Genomic DNA, 22,012 nt, shown 5'->3' on the forward strand with positions numbered 1-22,012 from the left:
GTGACTCCTTTTTTCTTTGTAGTTAGGAAAGAGCTATTCGGAGACGTCTCTGAGACCATCCGCACGCCCGCCTGCCCGGCAGCTTCGAGCACCGGTCCCCCCGGGCGCCGGCAGCGGTCACAGCGGTCACTGCCCACGGCCCTCCGTGCTGGAGGTTCTGTGAGGAGGACGTGCCCTGCGTCCCCGCCCTTCTCAGCGACGTTTACCCCACCCCTTGGATTCCGCCCCAATGCTACCAACATCACCTCCTCATTCGGTGTGGTCCAGCGCCCGGGGCTGCTGGCAGCTCAGGGTGGCACCTGCATCCCCGAGGCCCCGCATGGGCACCACGTGGCTCCTTTCCCAGGGAGAGTCCTCAGGGCCCTCACCTGCAGGGCTGTGCTTCTCGGCCCTCAGCGGGCAGTCAGGAGACAGTCCGACCCGCGCAAGCACCCGGCTCTGGATTTCCTGACTCTCCGTCGATCTGTGTTCTAAACACACACACGAGCTCCAGCTCACAGGGTCCCCTCTTCCCCCCTGCAGCTTCTCTCTCCCACAGCAAGGAACCTGCGAGTTCTCATTATCTGCAAAATATCTGCTTACTTGTTCAACAGGGGTAAACATACAGCTTCAGAACCGCTAACCCACCCCAGTGGGAGTGAGCCGACCAGCCGGAGGACAGCGTCCACCCAGGTCTCCGGTCCACACACGGGGTTCCTGGGGTCGGCGGTGTGGCCACGGGACCACCAGGACAGTCACCGTTGTCACGGACCGCACCCCCTACATCCTGCTTGATAGTTTTAAAATTAACATAAAGTTCAGTCTTTGGGGTGCACGTTTCTATGGGTTTGGCAAACCTTCAAAGTCCCATCCCCACCCCCTCGTTACCAGACGGAACAGACCCGTCAGCCCAGACCCCCTCAGGCTGCCCCAGCCCCGCCAATCCTGACAGTTTTGCCCTTTCCAGAATGTCCTGCACTTCCCAAGTGCCCGGAGGATCCCCCGCCACCGCCTGCGTGCAGCCTGGGGCAACGATGGCTAGGGCTGCCGTAAACACTGCCAACCTAAGTCAGAACTTCTCTTGGGTGAACGTTATTTTATTTTTAAAGACAACTTGCTTGCAAAAGATCATATGGCAAAATAGACAACAATAGTTAGAAAAACCGTGAAGGAGAAAAGTGAGGGAGCTGGCCCTGCAGATACAGCATCTATAACTTCAAAAGAGTGGTGCTGGGGCAGCTCCAAAAATCATAAAGTCAAGTACATTCTCACGTCAGCACAGGATGAGGGTGGAATCTCCAATCAGTGGGCAAAAGGTGAGCTTTCGATAAGTGGAAGGAGGACACCTAGAGACCTGCGTGGAAGGGTGACACGGACCCCTTCTCTGCCCTGCCCGTCGGCACCCTGCATCAGAGATACAAATGCAGAAATGAAACTACACACGCACTGGCAGAACACAGACGGAGTCTTCTAACCTAGGACTAGGAAGGACTTAAAACCCAAATGCTGTGGAAGAGTGATCAATTCACCCACGTTTAAACAAAAGAACTTCTGCAAACAAAAACATGCCATAAGCAAACTAAAATAACAAAATGATTCTAAAAATGATACACTGACTTTAAAAGTGTGACTTGTATTGCAAATATCTCTATAATCTGATAGAAAGATGGGCAAAAAAGGCAGGTGCCCCACTCATAAGGAAAATGCAAATGAAAACTACAGGGACCTAATTTCTCACAGCTCAGGGTCAGGCTGCGGGCACACGGGCTCTCTGCTGATGCATAGCTGGTGCGACAGCAACAGCGGCAGCCCACGTGGAGAGAAGTGTCACAGTCACTCACATCTAGAAGGCTGCACTACAAAGACCACACGATTTTAACCTGAAAATGATAATAACTACAAAAGACTGAAGACATATCAACTACACAGAAATCCACGGTAACATAGCGCTTTAACATCACATTTTTTAAAATGTGATGGTTCACTTTGCTTTTTAATTAATAAACTGTATTTTTTAGAGCAGTTTCAGGTTCATAGCCAAATTGAAAGTACAGAGTTCCCATACCCCCTCTGCCACCTTCCCGCCACGCACGGCCTCCCCCACCATCAGTGTCCACACCAGGTGGGGGACGGTCACCTCTGAGGAACCCGCAAAGACAGGTCATCACCCCCCAGAGCGCACGGTTCACGCCGGGCGCGGCAGTTCACTTTTGGAAGCTGCTTCAGCGCTGAGTTCTTACTCTGAAGCCAGACAAAAGAATCACGAATCAGGCACGGATCCCACCTTTCCTGTAGGGATGGTATTTTGGAGTAACCAACTGGTCCACGATGGAAAATTCTTCCGTACAGGCCTGCTCCAGCTGACAACACAATAGGAAAGACAGAATTACAAATTGCCAGGGACGTCCCTGGCGGTCCAGGGGTTAGGACTCTGCGCTTCTACTGCAGGGGCCTGGGTTCGACCCCTGGTCGGGGAACTAAGACCCTGTATGCTGCGCGGCGCGGCCAAAAAAGAAAAAAGGTATCGCCCATCTGCCAAGCCCGCTGGAATACGGACCTGCTGACTCACCAGGGATGTAGGCGAAGCTGTGGGGCCAGAGGTCAAAGGCTAACAGGGACTCTGCGGTGGACGGGGCCAACTGGGGCCACCCCAACGTGGCCCCGCAGCCAGAAGAAAAGGGCAGTGCTTCTCAGGTCTCCATGCACACTAGCAGCCCGAGGCCCTGGCTGAAATGCAGGTTCTGATTCAGCGGGTCCACGGAGGGGCCTGAGGCTCTGCACTTCTAACCAGCCCCAGACGAAGGCAGCGCCGCAGAGCCACACTCCACACTGCGTGGTGAGGGTCCAGCACCACGTACGGAGCGTGGCGCCTGGGGCAGAGGGGCCTCATTCAGTCACGCCTCAATCAGACTCGCCGGTTACCGGAGCAGAGGAAGACATGGCCATTCAAGGACGCACAGGTCAACCCAAAGTGTGGGGTGTCCTACAGGACAAGTGACCTCGTTTCCCCAACAGAGGGGAAGGGGACTTGAGACACGCCATCGAGGGCAGCGTGCAGACCTCGCTGGAGCCACAGGGAGCACACTGGCTGTAAAAAGATGTTTTCTGGACAACTGGGGAGGTGTGAACATAAACTGGAAATTAGTTACTAAGGAATTATTAGGTTTTGTTTTTATATTAGCTACGATAATGGCATTCTGTTTATGTAAAAGACTTACATGAAAAATATAACGTCTGAGGTTTGTTTTATAACACTCAAGCTCCAAAACCAACCAAAACACAAAACAAGTGAGGAGGGAGGACAAATGGTAAAAGTAATGGGTACAACAGGATTCATTGGATTATCCTATTTTTATTCAAAATTTTCCTTTAAAAAATTTCATAAAACAAGCTTTAACCACCACAGCACTATGCACCATTACTATTTTTGCTTAGCAAGTCTCAAGAAAAAAAGTGTAACTTAGAGCAAAAGAGGAAAAAAAGCAGAGACTGCCTGCTAGTCCGTTTCTCTAGATTTCGCCTTCCGTCAACCCTCACTTATCTCCTTAGCTACTGAGCCCACACCCTCCTAGCGGCACGAGGTCATTTCACAGGCAAGAAGGCCCCGCCTTTCACCTGTGAACTCGCCCGCTCGTTATTACCAAAGCAGGGTCCCCAGTCCCCTGCGCAGCCCTGCAGAGGCCTCTCCACTTACTGCCCTCACTGCTTTGTTTTAAAAAGGCTTTTAAAAAGTCTCCAAAAGAATTCAGAAGGTGTGGAGTCCTTCACTGTGCTTGGTTTTCCACATCTTTCCTTCAATCAGAATAGTTCAGATCCGGGACTTCCCTGGCGGTCCAGTGGTTAGGACTCTGTGCTTCCATTGCAGGGGGCACGGGTTCGATCCCTGGTCAGGGAACTAAGATCCCACAAGCCGCGTGGCACGGCCAAAAAGAAAAAAAAAACCAGATCAGACCCAGCCTTCATCAAGGATTCAAACAAAAAAGAATACCAAACAAGAAAATCCCACCATATTACTTTTCCATACTCTATTAAAATGTAACTTCATAGAACTTTTGCTAAACCTTTCATTTTTCTGCTGGTTTTTTACACCCTGTTCTTTTGCTCACACAAACTCCTCTTGGTCTTTACAAAGAGAAGATTTCAAACACAGCGTGTATTGGGCAGTTGGACACAGTAGAAATGTGCTCTGGTGGGTCTAAGCAGAAAAATCACCTGCTGAAAGGACTGAGTAGCTCACAGAATTTCCAAAAGGAATGCAGAATGTCGCTAGGGAAATAGCAGGCGCGAGGAAATAGCTAGGGAAATAGCAAGGGCCACGGCTGAAGACACTACAAACCCAACCTGCTGAAGACCCTTCACCATTGCCTCTAGAAATGCCACTTTGCTGCAGCCACAGCTGCCGTCAAACCACCGAACACCACATACAGGGGCAGCTAGCTTCTCTGCAACCACTAGCTCCTGATCCAGTCTAATGGGCTGAACTCTGGCTGAGCTCGCACCTTAGCCGCTAGGAAGGCTGGGAAAGTGACCATCTGGTTTTTTCACTTCTGCTGGGCGCTCTGTCTGCCATCCATATTCAGAGGGTAAGGCGTTTTCTCAACACAGGAAGGGGCTTCCAAGGCTGGAAAACACAAAATTAATAGGTCTTTTGTTTCCATACTCAAGATTATTTGGTAGTTTCTCACCATCAGAAAGTTCAAGAGAAAAGGGAAATATTTTAGAATTTTCCAGTTACATCTGAACTTAACACTCTATTTCATAGGGACAGCTCAGGCTCAAATAATAACCTACTGGACAAACGTCATGTTAACAACCTGTTGCTGATAAAGGACTTCACAGTGAAAGCACAGAGAGACCGCAGACCCAGCACCTCCTCTTTCCCACGGCACACTTCAACGGACAGCACTTCTCTTAAATGGGATCCTGCTGAGACTCTTCCCCATTTGGAACAGCAACAAACAAAAAAATCCAGAAAGATCCCTAAACACCTAAACAAGACATCAGCAAATCGACTCTGTAGTAACAGTAGATTTCTGCCCCAAAGAGCTGAACAACCTGTGGACTAAGAATGTTGCCTGCCATGTCAGTAAGGAAGGACGTTGCAGCCATCAGTCATCAGTAATTGCAGCCACTCCCCACCGTGAAGCCTGAGAAAACTCACGAAGGAAACAAGGAATGCCTGCCATCACGGAGTCATCACATTGCAACTACCCCAGACGGTGAGCCCTGAGGGGACTCAGGATGGGAAAGCACAGGACACCGGTCCCAGAGCTGAGGTGCAGATCAAAGGAATGATTTCAGTGAGCCCAGACTCTTGCATCTTTCCATACATAGAAAAGCGCTAAATTCCTTAATTTGAGATACCTGGTTTTCCTTAATTAACGATAATCTTTTGACATTCCGACTACCTGCCATTTGTTGCAGAAACTCCTATGTATCCTGGTTCCCCCCCTCGGAGCAGTTTTCTCGGGGTTGAGGTGCCCCGGCTTGAAGCCCTAAGAACGATCCCTGAATAAAACATAGCCCTCAACTTTCAGCTTGTGGTTTGTTTGTTTTTTTCTTCAGTCGACAAAACCCAACGAGCCTGGGGCTTCCTCAGCCTCTTTGTTTCCCTTTTACTTGAAATCCTTCAGTGTCACGACTTTTTCAGCTAATTGTGTTAGAAGGTGGCGGGGAGGGAAGGGAAACTGGACAAGAAGAAATAACAACAAGGAAGAAAACAAAATCTACAAAAAGCAAACAAATGTAAGAACAACAACAAAAAAAGTCACAAAAATCAAAGCCTATGACAGGTAGTAATCAACACACCTGCACCGAAGGTGAACTGGAGGCACGTTTCCCCAGGAGGTGGGGTTGGAAGTGCTCAACGAAGCAGCAGGGCAGGCGGGCGTCACCTCTCTCTGCAAAGGGCCGGTGTGGCCAGAGCGCGGAGCAGCAGTCGAGAAAAGAGAAGAACCGGGCAGAGCCTAGAAGCAAATCAGGAACTGGGGAGTGAGTGAGAGGCACTTCAGGAAGGTTCTGGCAGCAGCGAGGCTGCGATTTCCTTCCCTGGGCAGCTTGGGGCCTTTCTGAACCTTCCAGGCAGAGGCCGCCCAGTCCCCCACGGCGTCTAGGACGGGGTGACAGCCGGGAGCCACCGAACCCTCTGAAGCCCCTTCAAGATTGTGTCTAGCTTTACACCCTGTGCCTTGTGTGTTTTACCAGCACGAGGGGTAACACTCAGTACGCGTGTTCACATCCCCCTCCTTCCTACCCCCCAGCCCAGACTCTCCACGGGCCCCGAGGCCGAGAGACGCGTTAGCATCGGCGTCCCTGCGGAAACGCCCTCTCGTCTCCCGTGGGGCGGCCGCCGTGGGATTCCCACCCTCGGCCCGCGACGGAGAGCCGCACGTCCGCTCCAAACCCCTCTTTTCATCTGGCAGCTCCAGGACGGACCCAGAGGCCCCGCAAGGAGGTGACCAGCCGCGCCCACCGCCCGCCTTCTGCTTCCGCCGGCCGGAGACCGGGCGGGGGTCGGAGGCGAGACCCGAGTCACGTGGCGTCGCGGTCACGTGTCAGGCCCAGGTAACGTGCGAGGCGGGCTCAGGGCGCACGCCTGAGCTCTCTCACTCTCGCGAGATGCACGGGGGTCACGTGACGGCGCGGGCGCGGCGCGGCTTCACGTGACAGGCGCCGCCGGTAGCGGGGTCTGTTTCCTGCAGCGGGCGCAGCACCGGGACCAGCTGCCCTCACGCCGGCCGGGTCAGACCCCAGCCCGCCCGCCCCGGCCCAACCGCCCACGACCCCGCCCGGCTCCCGCTCGCGCCCATGGCGGCCCCCGGCGGTGCCCGGCGATGGCCGCTGCTCCTGCTGCTGTTCGGTGAGAGGCCGGGCTGGGGGCTGAGGGCGCAGGGGCTGCGGGGTGAGGGGTCGGGCAGGTGTGAGGCGCTGCGCGGGCCCAGAGGGATGTGGGGCGGCATGAGGGGCGGGGTCTGCTCGGGGGCCGGGAGCTGCGGGGCTGGGGTCGGGCCGGGCCCGGGGACTCCAGGCGAGTCGTCCCGCGCCGGCCGAGGCGGCTGCGGGGGGAGGGGTCGGTCCAGGTGCCCAGAAGTGGACGACGGAGGGAGGGCCCGGCGCGGCCCTCGGGTGCCAGACCTCGGGTTGTGGGGTCAGTCGGCAGTGACTTGGTGGTTTTTGAGCGGCGTGGTTCGCGCCCTTATTTGGGGGCACGGGTGGCCCCGGAGGGCTGCGTGCGGCTGCAGCCGGAGACGCGGGACCGCATGGGCCTCGGTTTCCGCCCGACGCGGATGTCCGCGCAGGAGAATAGGCCGGGCGGCGACCCCGGCCTTTAGAGTTCGTCCTTCGGGCTTTTAGCCTTCGCCCCCAGCAGCATGGCACGGAGCGCTGACGCGTGTGTTTATGTCGTTGTGAATTTTAATTACGTTATAATGACTTAAAGTTGCCCTTGAGAGTTTCGGGGAGCCCACAGTGGACAAAAGGAGAGGGGGGCTAGGCCTGGCCTCCCAGTGGTCGTCTCCATTTCTGGTGAGTCGTCAGGAGCGCTGCCTGTGTGTGCGCGCGTGTGTGTGTGTGTGTGTGTGTGCGCGCGCGCGCTGGGCCCACGGAACTCGGGAGCCGTCCGTGGGCGCCGGTGTTTTATCCATTGAGAAATTTTGCTGTCATTTATCTGTCCTAAGGAGAAGGGAATTGTGCTGACTTAAACAAGAATCACTGCATGGTTTGATTTTTATGGCCCCTGAGAGCTCTCTCTGTGGCACTTTCTCACCTGGTCTCCGTGATACGGGAAGATTAAAGTGCCAGGAACTGAAAAGAGGTACCGGAGCTCGCTGGTGGGCGCTCCCTGAGTTCAGCAGACACAGAAGCAGTCTCCCAAGTACCTGCCGGGAACTCTCTAAATATCTACTCTGAAGTTCTTTTATTGTAACAGAATGGATTTTGGTTTCAGGGTTTTGTTGTGCCTGTTGCGTAAAATGAGTTCTTTGAGCCGCAGGACCAGCGCAGGGGGTGACCTTCTTCCAGCCGCAAACCCGGAGCCTTGCTCTCCCCGGCAGGTGTCGTGAGTTTTGAGAGGGCCTGCAGGGACAAGTCTTGTCGTGTCAGGGCGGCTCATTGTTCTTTATTAGAAGAGCTCGCGTGCATTAGAACTGTCACATTTTGTTTCATGTTTTAAAAACTCACCTGAATGAAGAGAAAAATCCATACTTCCCTACATTGATAGCTCGGAGTATCATGCATGCAATTAGCTTTTTCTCTTTTTTTTTTTTTTGGCCATGCCACGAGGCTTGCAGGATCTTAGTTCCCCGATCAGGGATTGAACCTTGGCCCCCAGCAGTGAAAGTGCGGAGTCCTAACCACTGGACCGCCAGGGAGTTCCCATAATTAGCTTTTTAATGTCCATTCCATCATATCTTTTAAGTTTTATATTCAGTTAAAAATCCAACTTTTAAAAAGGTCTGTTAAGAGCTTGTATGTAGGTTTATTTAAAATAATGTCTATTTTAATGCACAGTTTCACCAGAAAACATCTTTTCTAAAAATACTTCAAACTTCTAAGTCACAAATTCATCCTGCTTTGATAATTAGTAAGTATAGTTTCCTTTGTGTTTTAATATTTGGTAGAAAGCGTAGACAAGTGTGAACTGAAACTTCTTGATACATATGATTAAGTATATTGCATAATGGGGCTCTTGACTGTTGATGTCACCGGGATGACCTCCTTCCCCTTTCCGAATGAAGAACTGTTGCTTAGGAAGTTTGAAAAAATGTTTTATACTGATTAATGTTACCCTCGCTTGTGGGAGTTTGCCAGTTACCCAGGTTGGCGACCTAATTTTTCACTAGATTTGAGGTCAAAATGTTTTGGGTCCATAATTTTGAATTTATATTGTTAGATCCATCCCAGGCTGTATTAGTCCTTCCTCCTCTCTGCGTCCGGAAGACTTGACTATGTGCATGTCCAGCACATGCTTCTACTGGAGCATTGGTTCTGCTGTGTTGTGATTATTTTCACACCTGTGTCTTCCTTATGTTACAGCCTACCTCGTGCCTCACATACAGTAAGTGCTCAGCACGTACACGAAGAGACGTCCGGTGGTCCCTAACTGAACACGCACGTCAGCTGTTCAGAAACGTACATACTGGTCTCTAGAGTCTGTGACTCCGTTTCTGGGATGGAGCCTCGGTCTTTCTTTTTTTCCTTTACATTTTCACAGGTGATTATGTATCACTGGTTAAGAAGCATAAAAATACTGGATTCAAGAAAATCGAGCCAAGAGAAATTAGAAAGTGATTTCTATTAAACAGTTTAACAAAGAATGTATTGACTTGTTTCTCTAGATGGCAGTTTCTTTCATACGGAAGTGAGTGTGTCATAATTTGAAGCATATTCACTTGCTTACCAAGTGCTGGAGAGAAAGTGTGGTTCAGGTGTGGACCTCACCGTGCCGCCGGCCCATGGCAAGCTCGGCGGGCACGTGCTGTGAGTCAGCAGACCCAGTTGCAGATCTGGCTCTGCACCATCACTAGCTGTGTGACCTCGAGCACAGTAGTTAACTTCTCTGTGCTTTGGACTCCACATCTGTGAAAGGAAATCATCATAGTGTCTGCCTATTAAAGTTGTCACGATAGTTTATAGTTACCTGCAAGGTGCACTACAGGTGCTCGTTAAATGAAACGCTTATTTGACGGTTTGTGTCAGGTACCAAGGATTCAACAATAGATGAGGGCCGTGTAGCACTGAACGCATCGATAGTAACAGCTAACACTGAAAGCAGGCTGGTACCTTGTACCCAGCGCTCCCCTCGCTTTGGCTCACTTGATGCTCTGACGGTCCTTGATGCTTGTTTCCGTCTCACAGGTGCCTAAACCGAGGGGCGTGGTGGTTCCTTTGGGCCCGGGGTCACACAGTCAGCTAGTGGCGGAGTCTGTCGGAGACTGAGATCTCTCGTCTCAGGCAGGCGTGCTCCCACAGCTGCACCTGTTTTAGAGACTGGAGTGTCTCCAGGTGGGAGTGTTTTGAAGGGATCAGCCACTCGTTCCTCTACGGGACCCCTGGAGAGAGGTTGGCGTGAGTCTGGCGTGAGTGCCGACGAGGAGCAGCTCCTGGTGGTGCAGGTTCTGGCTTTCGGGAGGGACACCCCTCAAACTACTGCAGACATCCTAGCTAATGTGAGATGGTGGTTGTCTTTTATAGAGTTGAGAACTAATTTCTGACTATTAGCATACGTGTTTCTCTTACAGTTTTTTGTTGTAATGCTCTTGTAGACATTCTTCTCTTGACCAAAATTGGCTCTGGTTTCTTGTTTTAATAGTGGAAAATTTGGGGGTGTCTAGTGCTGCCGTTGCTTTTTGTTTTGTTTTGTGTTTCTGGGGTTTTTTTGGCCGCGCCTTTCGGCATGTGGGATTTTGGTTCCCCGACTAGGGATTGAACCCGCGCCCCCTGCAGTGGAAGCGCGGAGTCCTAACCACTGGACCGCCAGATAAGTCCCTGATGCTTATTTTAAGTTTGTTTTAGTAATACTACTTTGTTGTCCTTTGAAAGCTCAGACCTTCAGCATGTTTACTAAATGAAAAAATTGACTGAGAAGTTATTCATGAAGTGTTTTCTAGTTAAGTGCTTTGAGTCAGTAGAACGTTTTTTGGTGACTTAGGGACCTGTTTTATAGGAGGGTGGCTTGGTAGGAGCTGACCTGTGCGGGCCCCTGTGGGAGGTGGCCACCTGACCTGCTTTTCCGTGGCACGTGTGGCAGCATGTGGCTCCAGCGCCCGTGCCGGTGAGGGCAGCTCAGGCCTGGCGGCGCCCACGTGCACTGTGAGTTGGTCGGTGTCCGGTGTTTCTCTGGCCTCAGCGCCCAGGCTTTTGCTTCTGCTGCCGAACCTGCGTTTGCCTGGCTGGCATCTCTGTAGCTCTTGTGCACTTACTCCATCGCTCTCAGAGACATGTCTTTAAACACCTTCACTGTAGGACTTCCCCGGTGGCGCAGTGGTTAAGAATCTGCCTGCCAATGCAGGGGACACGGGTTCGAGCCCTGGTCCGGGAAGATCCCACATGCCGCGGAGCAACTAAGCCCGTGCGCCACAACTACTGAGCCCATGAGCCACAACTACTGAAGCCCGCACGCCTAGAGCCCCTGCTCCGCAACAAGAGAAGCCACCGCAATGAGAAGCCCGCGCACCACAAACAAGAGTAGCCCCCGCTCACCGCAGCTAGAGAAAGCCTGTGCGCAGCAATGAAGACCCAACGCAGCCAAAAAAATAAAAATATATAAATTAATTAATTAAAAAAAAAACTTCACTGTGTCAAAAATGAGTTGTGGGATTTTCTCTAGGTTTTTAAAAGGAACGTTCATTCATTGGAAAGGACTTTAGTGGAATCTTGCCGCAGTATTCGGGGGGGGGGGCGGGGTTAAAATTTGTGAAGCACAACAGGCAAAATTTTCATTGTCTGCCCTAGTTTGCTTCATTTGTAGCAGTTTTTCTTTATGAACGCAGATTTTGCTGTTTCCTTTACCTGAGGCTTACAGGAGGGTATGCAGGGTTTCTGTCTATACTGTTCGCTTTAGGCTTAAGTAGTAGTTGCTCTGAAGGTTTTATTTGGTGATGGTCCCAAGGGTGAAGTGAACTGGGTTCACTGGAGTCATTTTACCACGTTAGCGACAGGGACTTCAGAATGAAAGCTAGTTGGCTGTCCTCGGAGCGTGCTGCCTGGGTCACATGTACCCTTAGAGCCGTCATAGCCAGATGTGCTGCTGCTTGATGAAGGGCGCGCAGGGATCTTACCTGCAGAAACAAGGAGGTGTGTTTCTGGGAGTGTGGCAGTGACCGGTGCTGGTTGGTGGTTGCTTGGCTTCAGGATGGTCAGGACACCTGCCCGTCTGTGAAAGAACCCTGTGCTAAGGTGTGTGGCTGTCACTTACCTTCTCTGACTCAGATCGGAGTGCATTTGCTGCTAAGCTGCCTGCTCGGGGTTTCGGGGTGTGGCCCTGGCCCTGAGAACTAGCTCAGAGCGGTGGCCACTCCCAGGTTGGAGGACCTGTGACAGCTGCCTTCCGCCCCTTCCCTCAGGCACTTGGCTTCTGTACCTACAGAGGCAGAGTGATGTCCTAAGGTCACACAGCCAAGTCCAGGTCCAGTGGAATTACTGTATTTTGAGGACCTTCTGGAAATGGGCAGAGAGCTCTGGTCTTTGAGTCTGTGGCTTTTCTTGCCACGTCGCCAGTCCAAGAGAGGCAAAAGCAGAGCCGACTCTGAGTAGCAGTTTGGGTCCACAGGGTTTCTGTAGAAGGTCAGCGTTTAGTTTACGTTGCGCCCTGCCTTCAGGACCCCACCCCCCGCCCCCGAGATCCTCTGAGGAAGGAGCGTGGGCAGCCTGGGCCCGGGGTGACTCCGAAATTGACCTGTGCCTTCCCGGTACGTATTTTGAAGAAAAGCATTGAAGAGCTAATGACAGCTTGGCAAACTGATGGGATGGGTTTAGAGAGAACATTTTCAGACCAGTCTGCAGGAGGGACAGAAGCCCAGCTGAGCCCCACCTGTGGGATCTGTGTCTCTAGTTCTTCGGCGATTTAAGTAGCTTTCCTGATAACAGCTGTATTGCCGCAGCTGTAGACAGCCAAAATTTTCTAAAAGGTGTTTGGTCATTTCTGTCTTTCTTGGAGTTAGCAGGCCTCGTGCATGGTGCGTCAGCTGTGTTTGTGGTGAAAGATGGCAATGGGACAGCTTGTATCATGGCCAACTTCTCTGCTGCCTTCTTGACCAGCTACGACACCAAGAACGGTTCTAAGGTAGGAAACACCAGGGCCCTTCATGCCTTGCTTGTGTGTGTGTGATAATTTAACCTGCCTTGACAGTCTTACATGTGTGTGTTTCTTGTATGTTATATACTGCTGTGTCTCATAAGCTGTTAGTACCTGTAATAGTCTATGCACTTTATATACTGAAATGCAGTCATATTATACAAACCATTTTGTGCTCACTATTTTATTGTGAGCATTTTTCCAGTTTTCTTCTTGATTATCTTTTGTAATCACAATGTAGTACTTCATTATGTTAATCACGCTAATTTACTAACCCATCCCCTGTAACTGAGTTTTCTTATATTCTTTTTATGCCCGGTGTACAGCTCTGTGAATACAACTTTTTTGATCTGTCAAATCCGCTTTAGGTAAACTGTTAACGCTCCAAGAATCGTGTGTAAACAGGTGCTCGAGGTGCAGTGCCACTGTACTAGTTTGATTAGAATGCCCCTTTTGGTTTTGTTAAAACAGCTTTGCGCCTCGGCAGGATGAGAAAGGCTTTTTGCATTTACCAGATCCCTAACAAATACGCAGCATTTCTTTGTTACATCTTCCTCCGTGAATTACCTGTTAGTGGACCTTTCACTTTCTCTTTCCATTTAACATTTGTTCTTGTAAACATACTCTTATATTTTGTTTTCAGTGCTTTGTTGAAGCAGTGTTTTTCCTTACCCGTCTCCACATCCAAGGCACCATATCTGTTTTCTGGCACTTGGAGGGCAGTGGGGGCCCAGGACTGCTGGGAGGACGAGTGGCTTCTTCAGAGCCCTCTGGACGTGCCAGCTGCCTGGCCTCCTCAGTACATTGGCCCTGTCTTGATATAAATGTGGTCTCTATCAGAGCAGAAGAAAGCAGGGAAAGCTTCATTCCACAGAAATGTCTCCAATTGTAAAGACTTGTCCAAGCACATCTTATTTGTTTAAAAAAATTTTTTTAATTATTTTTTTAATGTGGACCATTTTTAAAGTCTTTATTGAATTTGTTACAATATTGCTTCTGTTTTATGTTTTGGTTTTTTGGCCACAAGGCATGTGGGATTTTAGCTCCCCAACCAGGGATTGAACCCGCACTCCCTGCATTGGAAGGTGAAGTCTTTAACCACTGGACCACCAGGGAAGTCCCCTAGGCACCTTTTATTCTAATTTCTACTTCACTTCTTTTTGTTTGGATTTTTAAAAACATTGTTTCATTATATACTAATCGCGTTACACAAATGGGAACATCCGTTTGCTGTAGTGTGCCTTCCCACTTCACACAGTGTGTCTTTGTCACAGGCGTGGTCTGTCCATCAGGACAGTGCTAGGACAGCTTCCCACGGGTCCTTCACCCAGTCCGGTTCATCGAGATGAGCTTTGGTGGTTTTGTGGTTGTTTGTTTTGCTTATAATAGTTAATTCAGACAATTCTGCAGTAAACTCCCTCTTCTCTTTGTTTAGAGAGACATATTCTTTAAATAAACTTTTCCATGGCAAACATGAGGTAATGGCTTTTTTCAGATAAAAGTATCAGCTCATCCTGAAGCCCAACGTGAATTATTTCACTTTACTGAGATAACTGTAGTTTTAATTCTCTTGTAAATTAAAATCATATTAATGAAGAACAGTTTTAAATTAGTGAATAATTAGGTCATCCTTGCCTTGCACTTGAGTTACTTTCTGGTCTATTACTTGACGTGTAATACTGACTTTCATGTTTTTTGTTTTTATTGAAAATGAATGCATTAATAGTGACATCTGAGATGGAGCTGGGGTCGGGGCATATGTCAGATCTTTGGTGTTTCTGAACCCCTTTAGTAACCTACACCCTAACTGGGTTCTACTGTCATCATGTTTGTTCCAGAGCGTGACCTTTGAGCTGCCGGCCAGTGCAGAAGTATTAAATAGCAGCTCTTGTGGCAAAGGAAATGCTTCTGACTCCAGTCTCGTGATCGCTTTTGGAAGAGGCCATACGCTGACCCTCAGTTTCACAAGAAATGCAACACGTTACAGTGTCCAGCTGATGCGTTTTGTTTATAACTTGTCAGATACAGGGATTTTCCCCAATTCGAGCTCCAAGGGTAAGAACCAATATGGACCAATTATGGGGTGGAGAAAACTGCGTCGGGGGAGTATCTAAAATTGCTTCTAACTAAGCACTTCCAGGAGTTAAAGATCGATTTTTTTTTTTCGTGTAGAAACCAAGACTGTGGAATCCGTAACCGACATCAGGGCAGACATAAATAAAAAGTACAGGTGTGTGAGCAGCAAGCAGATCGACCTGCGCAACGTGACCGTCACGCTCCGTGACGCCACCATTCAGGCCTACCTCGCCAACGACAGCTTCAGCACGGAGGGTGAGGACTGCCCCCGGCCCCGCCCCCATGGGTGCCCGGGAGACCTGCGCGTCTTCGGAGAGCTGCCCCCGGCCCCTCTGTCTTTAGAGAAGTTTACCTCTTTCGGTGAGGGTGGATTAAAACAGGCTAAAGGGGCAAAGCAGTTCACACCCTCTCTCTTCCCTTGTTACAGAGCTGATGGGGTCAGGGTCGTAGGCTCTCCTTCAGCTCAAGCCGCTGTCTCTCCCCAGAGACCTCGCCTAACCTCATTCCAGCTCAGGCAGGCCCGGGGCAGGGGTGGGAGCGACCAGGGGGGCCTTTCAGGGAGACCACGGCCCCAGGGTGCACCCACCAGCCCAGCCCTGTGGTCTCGGGTGAGGTAGTCGACCTCTTACTTCCTCACCTGTGCAGTGAGGGCGCTCACCTGTCTGCGGAGGGCGTGCGGACGCGCAGGACGTCCTGCCGAGCGCTGCTCTGGACGCCAGCCGGAGCCTGTGGTGGAGCGCGTCGTCTTCTGACTGCGATGCCCCACGTCCTGCCCGCCAGCTCGCTGTCATTTCCTGGGGGGAGGAGGTGTCCCCACTGTTGTTCCCCGCGTTTACGCCTTGCCCCGCAGCCTTCCCTGGCGGCTCGGAAGCAGCTGGGGTGCCTGCTGACCCCACGGCCCTCCATGCGGCCAGCGGCGGCCCCGGGCTGGCAAGGGCCTCTGGGCTCTGCACAGCCAACAACTAAAAATGGTGTTTTTGCTGATAGATTAACGTTAAAAAATAACGTTTCACAACACATGAAAATGATATAAAATTAAGTTTTACTGGTCATAAGCAACATTTTATTGGGACACAGCCATGATCACTCACTCAGCCGTTCCTGTGGCTGCTCTCTCACTCTCACATGGCAGAGCCAGGTTGGGACGGGCGCTACGGCCACCTGGCCAGTGGGGCTCCCGTGTCCGGCAGGATCGGATGCCAGCCCCGGGCCCACCAGAGGACTGAGGTGTATTCGTCTTTTCATCTTTCATGTTTGATGCGTGGATTCTTGTCAGCTCTTCTGAGAGAGTTAGAAGTTCAAAACAGAAATTGCTTTTCAGTGAAGTTTATCACACGTCTCACCTCCTGCCCAGTCTGGCCTTACTCACTTTTTCATTCCTTGGGAACCTGAGTCTCACTCCCAGTCTAGCTTAGGTGCGGGCCGTGCTAAAACGTCTCTTTCCACTTGAAACTTCGTCAGTGCAACGTGCAGGTTTATCTGAGTATCTGCAGCTGCCGGGAGACCATCAGGGCCTTCGGGGCGCATGAGCTTCTGCGAACCGTGCGAAGGGCACTGGGAGGGTGCACAGCCCCGCCCCCCTCCTCCCCTGCCACGACCCCTGGGCTCCCCGCCTCGCAGAGGCCTTCCCGGGGGAGCACGCGCGTCCCCGAGTGATCCTCTCGGGTTGTGAGCCCTCTGTGGGAGGGACTTTGGTGTCTGTCGTAGGTGTCAGGCTGGTTAACACAAGTAGAAGGGAGAGGGCTGTCACCCACACACATTCTAAACTCCTGAGGTTTTCTGACTGGCGGTTAGTAAGAGCTTCACGGAGACAGCAGGTCATACGTTACAATGGCTGTCGGGTCGGGTAGACAAGGACTTGGAGACCGGCCTGTTCTCTCGTTTGTCTCTTAACGTGGTTTGTGCATTTAATCATTTGTGTCCTGTGACAATTGATAAGTAACTGATAAAACTGCTTTTAAAAGTGCCAGTGTCCCAACGTCTACCTGCAGCTTAGCTCCAGGAGGGAGGCGGCAGTGCCAGCCGGTGCCCCCGGGGCCAGGCATCTCGGGGGCGCTCACCCAGCTGAGCCCACCTCCCAGAGCTTGGGTTTTGTTTCTCTTTTTTGCCCTCTTTATTCTCTAGAATAAAGCACTTCCCTCTACAAGTTGTGTGAAGGCCAGCGGGGCGAGGTGACCCTCAGGGTGGGCTAAGTTACCCGAGTCCCGGTCCTCTGGGGTGGACGTGGCGTCCGCAGCCGGAAAGGAGTGAAAGCTGGACTTGAGCTTCGGGTGGTGGACAGGTTCCCGCCGCTTCCCGAGCGGCTCCCACCCCGGAGGTTTGGGCCGGCTCGCGTGGCTCGGCCTGGGGGGCCCGTGGGAAGGGTCGGGGTTGGATGGAGGTCGTGTGACCGTTAGCGCTGAGCTTGCGCACTGGCCAAGGAAACGAGGTGCTAAGAGGAAGGGCCTGGGCTGGGGGTGCCCGATGCCCTGGGGTTCGGCGCGTTCGTCAGCCTTCAGAGAAGGCGTGTCTGGCGTGTCAGCCCCTGTGGAACACGTACAGTTACTTTTCAGCTTTTGCCTCAGTCAGCTTTGATTTTGAATATAAATTTTTGTCGTAAGCAGTCATGGTGGGTCAGATTCTGAGGGACGGGGTCGTATGCACACCCTCAGTGTGTCCTCCGGGGGCGCCCTGTGCCCTCCCCTGTCGGACCTGTGCGTCCGGGGCCGCCCCCATCTCCTGGATTGCGTCTCTTGCCGCGGGGCTCCCACTCTCCCCGTCGCTGGGCCCTCCACCCACCCCGGATGAGCACCCACAGCAGTTGGCTGACCGCGGGCACGGAGTCTCGGCTCCATCCTTGACCAGTAGGGCCGTCTGGTGCCCGTCCTTCCCGGGGCCGCTGCCGTCCTCCTGGGGGCGGCACGCCGACGGTCCGGGCTGGCGATGGTGTGTGTCCGGCGTCTGTCCCCTCGGAGCCCAGGCACTCCGGGCCGCTCTGCTACTGTCTCTGGGACCATTTCCAGCCCGGCGCCCGGCACAGGAGCTCGGAGAACACATATGTGAATTGTTGCCGTTGCAAGTGGCCTGGGTCCCCAAAGCACGGGATGGAGTTGAGGTTTTGTTCTGACCTCACGGGGGGAAGGTTTGTCCTGCAAGGGAGGGTGTCTTTGCGGACGAGGGGCCACCCGAGGCCGAGGTGGAAGGGTGTCCAGTGGGAGCTGCATGCGGAGGCGGGGGGTCGGGCCCCCAGCGGGCCCAGGTCGAGTGTCGCCGAGGTGACCTGCTCCCGTCCAGGGTTCCAGAGCAGCGTTAGTTAGCCCGCGTCTCCCTGGAGGCCTGGAGGTCGTGTTCTGCGGGGCAGGGATCCTTGAGAATGTCAGCTGGGGCCCAGGGTGGGCTCGGGCTCCGGAGTTCCTGGAGGTCCTGAGGCGGCGGCGGCACGACTCACCCCCACCGTCCCCACAGAGACGCACTGCGAGCAAGACGGGCCCTCGCCGCCCAGCCCGACGGCACCACCCCAGCCCTCGCCCACCCCGGTGCCCGCGAGCCCCTCGGTGTCCAGGTACAACGTGAGCGGCACCAACGGGACCTGCCTGCTGGCCAGCATGGGGCTGCAGCTGAATGTCACCTACAGGACGAGGGACAACACGGTAGGCTGGCCGGAGCCCCTCTCCCCGCCCTGGGCCTTGTGGACTGGGCGTCCCGGGGTGGGTCGCGGGTGCTGTGGGTCCTGAGCTGCTCGGCCGGACCCCCGTCCCACCTGGGCCGCTGTCGCTGCAATGGCAGGGTTGAGTCTCCTGATGCAGGCTGTTCTGCGGCCCCAAAGCCTCAAGCGTGTGTTGTCACCACAGGCCGGGTGTGCTGGCCTGGGAGGTGGGGGGATTTTCTTGGACGCTTTACTGCTCGGACACTCGGGTTGTCTTTCTACTCTTCCCTTGAGATGATGTTTCTCCCTGAGGGTGAGAGTCTGGGGATGGAGACGGGGCCGGCCCCGCTGCGGGGACGTGAAAGCAGGAGAAAGCAGCCGGAAGTACCAGGAGGACCGTCTGGCATCCCGAAATCTGCCCGTGTGAACTTGTCATGTTTTCTTCTGGTTTGGGTTCACGTGAACATGGCCTTGAAGCCGCTGCTTTCGGGCTGCCTCTGTCCCCTCAGGAGCACGGGCCCCGGGGGAGGGGAAGCTGACCTCTCGGCTCTCCTCACTAGACGGTGACCAGGGAGTTCAACATCGACCCCAGCAAGACCACCTTCGGGGGGAACTGCACAGCCCGGCTGGTGACCCTGGCGCTCCGCAGCGGGAACCTGCTCCTGGTGCTGCAGTTCGCGATGGTGAGGGCCCGCCGCCCTGCTCGGCCCGCCTCCCGGACCCTCGGCCCACCCTCGTCTGTCAGCAGACGCCTCGCGCTTATCCCGCAGGCAGGGCAGGGGCGACCCGGGGCCTCGGCTGCCGTCCTCCGCCCTTCGTACCTGCGTGGGAAGGGCCGCGTGTGCAGGTAGCAAGAGAGTAAGGGGGGCGCGGAAGAGCCCCTGCTGGGTGTGTGTGGGGTGCGCTCTGCAGGTGAGCTGCTGGGCCTCTCCTGATCAAGTGCAGCTTTCCTAGGAAGTCAAACGTTGTCTTTTCTGGAACGTAGCTCCTTCAGTCCCCATCTTAGCAGAGTCTGATTCTGTAACGAGGTCTGTAAGGAGCTGATCAGAATTCATGTTCCCGAGACGACAGGCTGCCTTTTATGGGCTGGGCGCTCTGCAGTTTCCTTCTGAAGCTACGGGCGCGGGAGGTCACCTGTATCACCGGTGCCCCCCCGAGCCTGATGGTGACCGTGTGATTGTCGTCTTCTCCCTAGAATGCAAGTTCCAGCCGGGTTTTCCTGCAGGGAGTCCAGCTGACTATGACTCTGCCCGATGCCAGAGGTAAGACTCCTCCCCCCCCAACCGGCATGCCCGTGCGGGTGCCCCAGGGCACTCACCCCCGCTGCCCTTGCAGACCCCACCTTCAAGGCCGCCAATAACTCGCTGAGGGCGCTGCAGGCCGCCGCCGGGAACTCCTACAAGTGCAATGCCGAGGAGCGCGTGCAGGTCACCGAGGCCGCCTTCCTCAACATATTCAGAGTGTGGGTCCAGGCCTTCCGCGTGGACGGGGACAAGTTTGGGCCCGGTGAGTAGGCGAGGGCGTGGTCCGTGTAGCTAACGGCTGGGGGACCCCTTTCAAGTCCGGGCGATTTTAGCGCCAGTTCCCCTACCCGCGCCACCTGGCCTCTGCACGCCCCAGCCCGTCTGCGCATGTGCTCACGCCACCCTTTGAGCAGAGAGCTGGCGGGGCCCTCGCCCACGGGCGCGTGCGGGCACCGGCCTGCGGCGTGGCGGCAGTGGCCGCAGGCGGCGGGCGGAGGTGGGCAGCGGGCCGTCTGTCTCCACAGTGGAGGAGTGCCAGCTGGACGAGAACAGCATGCTGATCCCCATCGCGGTGGGCGGCGCCCTGGCGGGGCTGGTCCTCATCGTCCTCATCGCCTACCTCATCGGCCGCAAGAGGAGCCACGCCGGCTACCAGACCATCTAGCCGGCCGCCCGCGCCTGCCGAGGGCCAGCAGCCGCTGCACGGCCTCTGGCCGTCTCCCCGGGCTTAGATTGCTGTTGAGGGGGGCACCCTTTCTTGCAAACTGGTTTTCAAATCTGCTTCGTCCAATGTGAAGTTCATCCGGCCACATTTACTATGCACAAAAGAGTAACTATGGAAATGACGGTGTTAATTTTGCTAACTGGGTTAAATATTTTGCTGACGGGTTAAACGTTAATATTTACCAAAGTAGGACTCTAAGGTGGGTGGGGGGTAAGAGAGCTTTTCTAAACGGGCACTGGCTCCGCTGTCATTTGGCTTTTTAAGATTCCGGTGTTTGGTCTCTTCACTCTTTACTCAGACGTGAGCCTTACAAAGGGAGAGTCTCTGGTCTTAATGCTTTGATGAAGGCTGGTAGCTGTGAGCCTGACACGAAGAAATCAGTAGGAACGAGGGTCGTAGGGCAGGCGTGAGAAGATGCAGACCTGGGATGCTTAAATTAAGCTTTAGAAGCCAGGGCGGGCCCGGCCCCTAGAGCATCAGGGCTCCTGGGCGCCGGGTCCTGGGGCTTTCCACGCTCTGCCACTTGAGAGCTGGCACTTTTTAAAATAGAAAAACGGGCGTTATTTTTATTTACTTTCTTGTAAAGTGATTTTCCGTCTTCTGTTGGAGGTTTGGGGTGAGCCTTTGTCTGCACTGTGTACAATAATTGTTTCACTGATTCATCGCTTACAGCTCGGTGGGCTGTGTGCTGAGGATCGTCCCCTCCTGGGACGCGTTGCCGTAACGATGCTAATAAAACGTCTCTTTGTCTGTCTGGACCTCATGCTTTTGTCGGCTCCCGGCGAGAGGTCGCGATGGGCGTGCGGTGGGCAGGGTGTGCCTGGGGGGCTACTGTGTGTGTAGCTGGTCCTCTGGGTGGCGACTTGAGCAAAGGCCAGTCTTCAGCTGTAATGGTACAGCACGTGGAGCCCTGTGGCTCTGGGGACAGATCACCCCATGCAAGATAGGCCCTTACCTGGTCCCCCGGGTCAGCGGCCGCCAAGGGGGAGCTTGGGCCCCAGCTAGTAGAGGCCCGCGCCCTCGGAGGACCCACAGGCCTTGCTGAGGCCGAGGGCAGCCTGCCTGCGGGTGGAGCCGTGCGGCCCGTACTCTGCAGCCGTCCCTTCAGACCAGGCTCGGCGGAGCAGGGCCCGCGAGGGACGCTGAGGGGGGGTAGGACGCGGCCACCCAGCAGCAGCCCAGCCGTAAGTGGCATGAGCTGCGTCACTGTCCCCCACGTCCATCTCTGCTTCTCTGCGGTGTGGGCGGTACAGGCCTGAGCCCGAGCGGAGACACCAGCAGCTGGCCTGTCCTGCGGGGTCAGGTCTTGGCAGGCGTGGTGGGATTTGTAGCATCACACAGGGTAGGAACACGTTAAGCTAAATACCCAGCGTGGAGGTGGTGCATCTGCCTTCACAGAGCCCCGGGCAGTGACGCGCCCCAGGCCCTGGCAGTGCAGCTGGTCGGCTCCCACGGAGGGGAACCCGTCGCGTGGTTCCTTCCAGGAAAAGGCCACCTGTCCCCGTGTGTCCTGTGCAGGACAGCCTGCCTAGGCTGTGGGTTTCTCAGCCAGAGGGAGGCAGATGGGGTCA

At 53.9% G+C, this 22,012-nt stretch overlaps 1 protein-coding gene and 1 long non-coding RNA gene across 4 annotated transcripts; one reads left to right on the top strand and one right to left on the bottom strand.

The window, feature by feature from the left end:
* Positions 1-1,055: 1,055 nt before the first annotated feature.
* On the bottom strand, positions 1,056-6,535 carry LOC132352522 (uncharacterized). 2 transcript variants are annotated; one of them, XR_009498756.1, is made up of 4 exons: positions 6,415-6,535; positions 5,788-5,945; positions 4,479-4,600; positions 1,056-2,339 (listed from the first exon to the last, which is right to left on the bottom strand). It is a non-coding gene; the product is annotated as an uncharacterized LOC132352522 (long non-coding RNA). The 2 variants fall into 2 exon arrangements; XR_009498757.1 differs by having other exon boundaries at positions 6,344-6,535.
* A 71-nt stretch (positions 6,536-6,606) lies between these two features.
* Positions 6,607-21,191, top strand: LAMP1 (lysosomal associated membrane protein 1). 2 transcript variants are annotated; one of them, XM_059902815.1, is made up of 9 exons: positions 6,607-6,838; positions 12,639-12,760; positions 14,611-14,827; positions 14,945-15,103; positions 18,293-18,477; positions 19,034-19,156; positions 19,669-19,735; positions 19,809-19,979; positions 20,242-21,191. In XM_059902815.1, the coding sequence occupies exons 1-9, from the start codon at positions 6,787-6,789 to the stop codon at positions 20,379-20,381; spliced, it is 1,236 nt and encodes a 411-aa protein (XP_059758798.1). In that variant the 5' UTR covers positions 6,607-6,786; the 3' UTR covers positions 20,382-21,191. The 2 variants fall into 2 exon arrangements, with proteins under 2 accessions (XP_059758798.1, XP_059758799.1); XM_059902816.1 differs by having other exon boundaries at positions 12,642-12,760.
* The last annotated feature ends 821 nt before the right edge of the window (positions 21,192-22,012 follow it).

Source organism: Balaenoptera ricei, chromosome 18, assembly GCF_028023285.1.
Source record: "Balaenoptera ricei isolate mBalRic1 chromosome 18, mBalRic1.hap2, whole genome shotgun sequence".
In the NCBI taxonomy this organism is placed as follows: domain Eukaryota; kingdom Metazoa; phylum Chordata; class Mammalia; order Artiodactyla; family Balaenopteridae; genus Balaenoptera; species Balaenoptera ricei.

What these genes read in the sequence shown, in the direction of transcription:
- LAMP1 (XM_059902815.1), top strand. Translation starts at nt 6,787, where the DNA reads ATGGCGGCCCCCGGCGGTGCCCGGCGATGGCCGCTGCTCCTGCTGCTG. An exon ending in GCTGCTCCTGCTGCTGTTCG is followed by an intron (nt 6,839 to 12,638) that starts GTGAGAGGCCGG and finishes TCTTGGAGTTAG; the next exon opens with CAGGCCTCGTGCATGGTGCG. An exon ending in TGGTGCTGCAGTTCGCGATG is followed by an intron (nt 19,157 to 19,668) that starts GTGAGGGCCCGC and finishes TCTTCTCCCTAG; the next exon opens with AATGCAAGTTCCAGCCGGGT.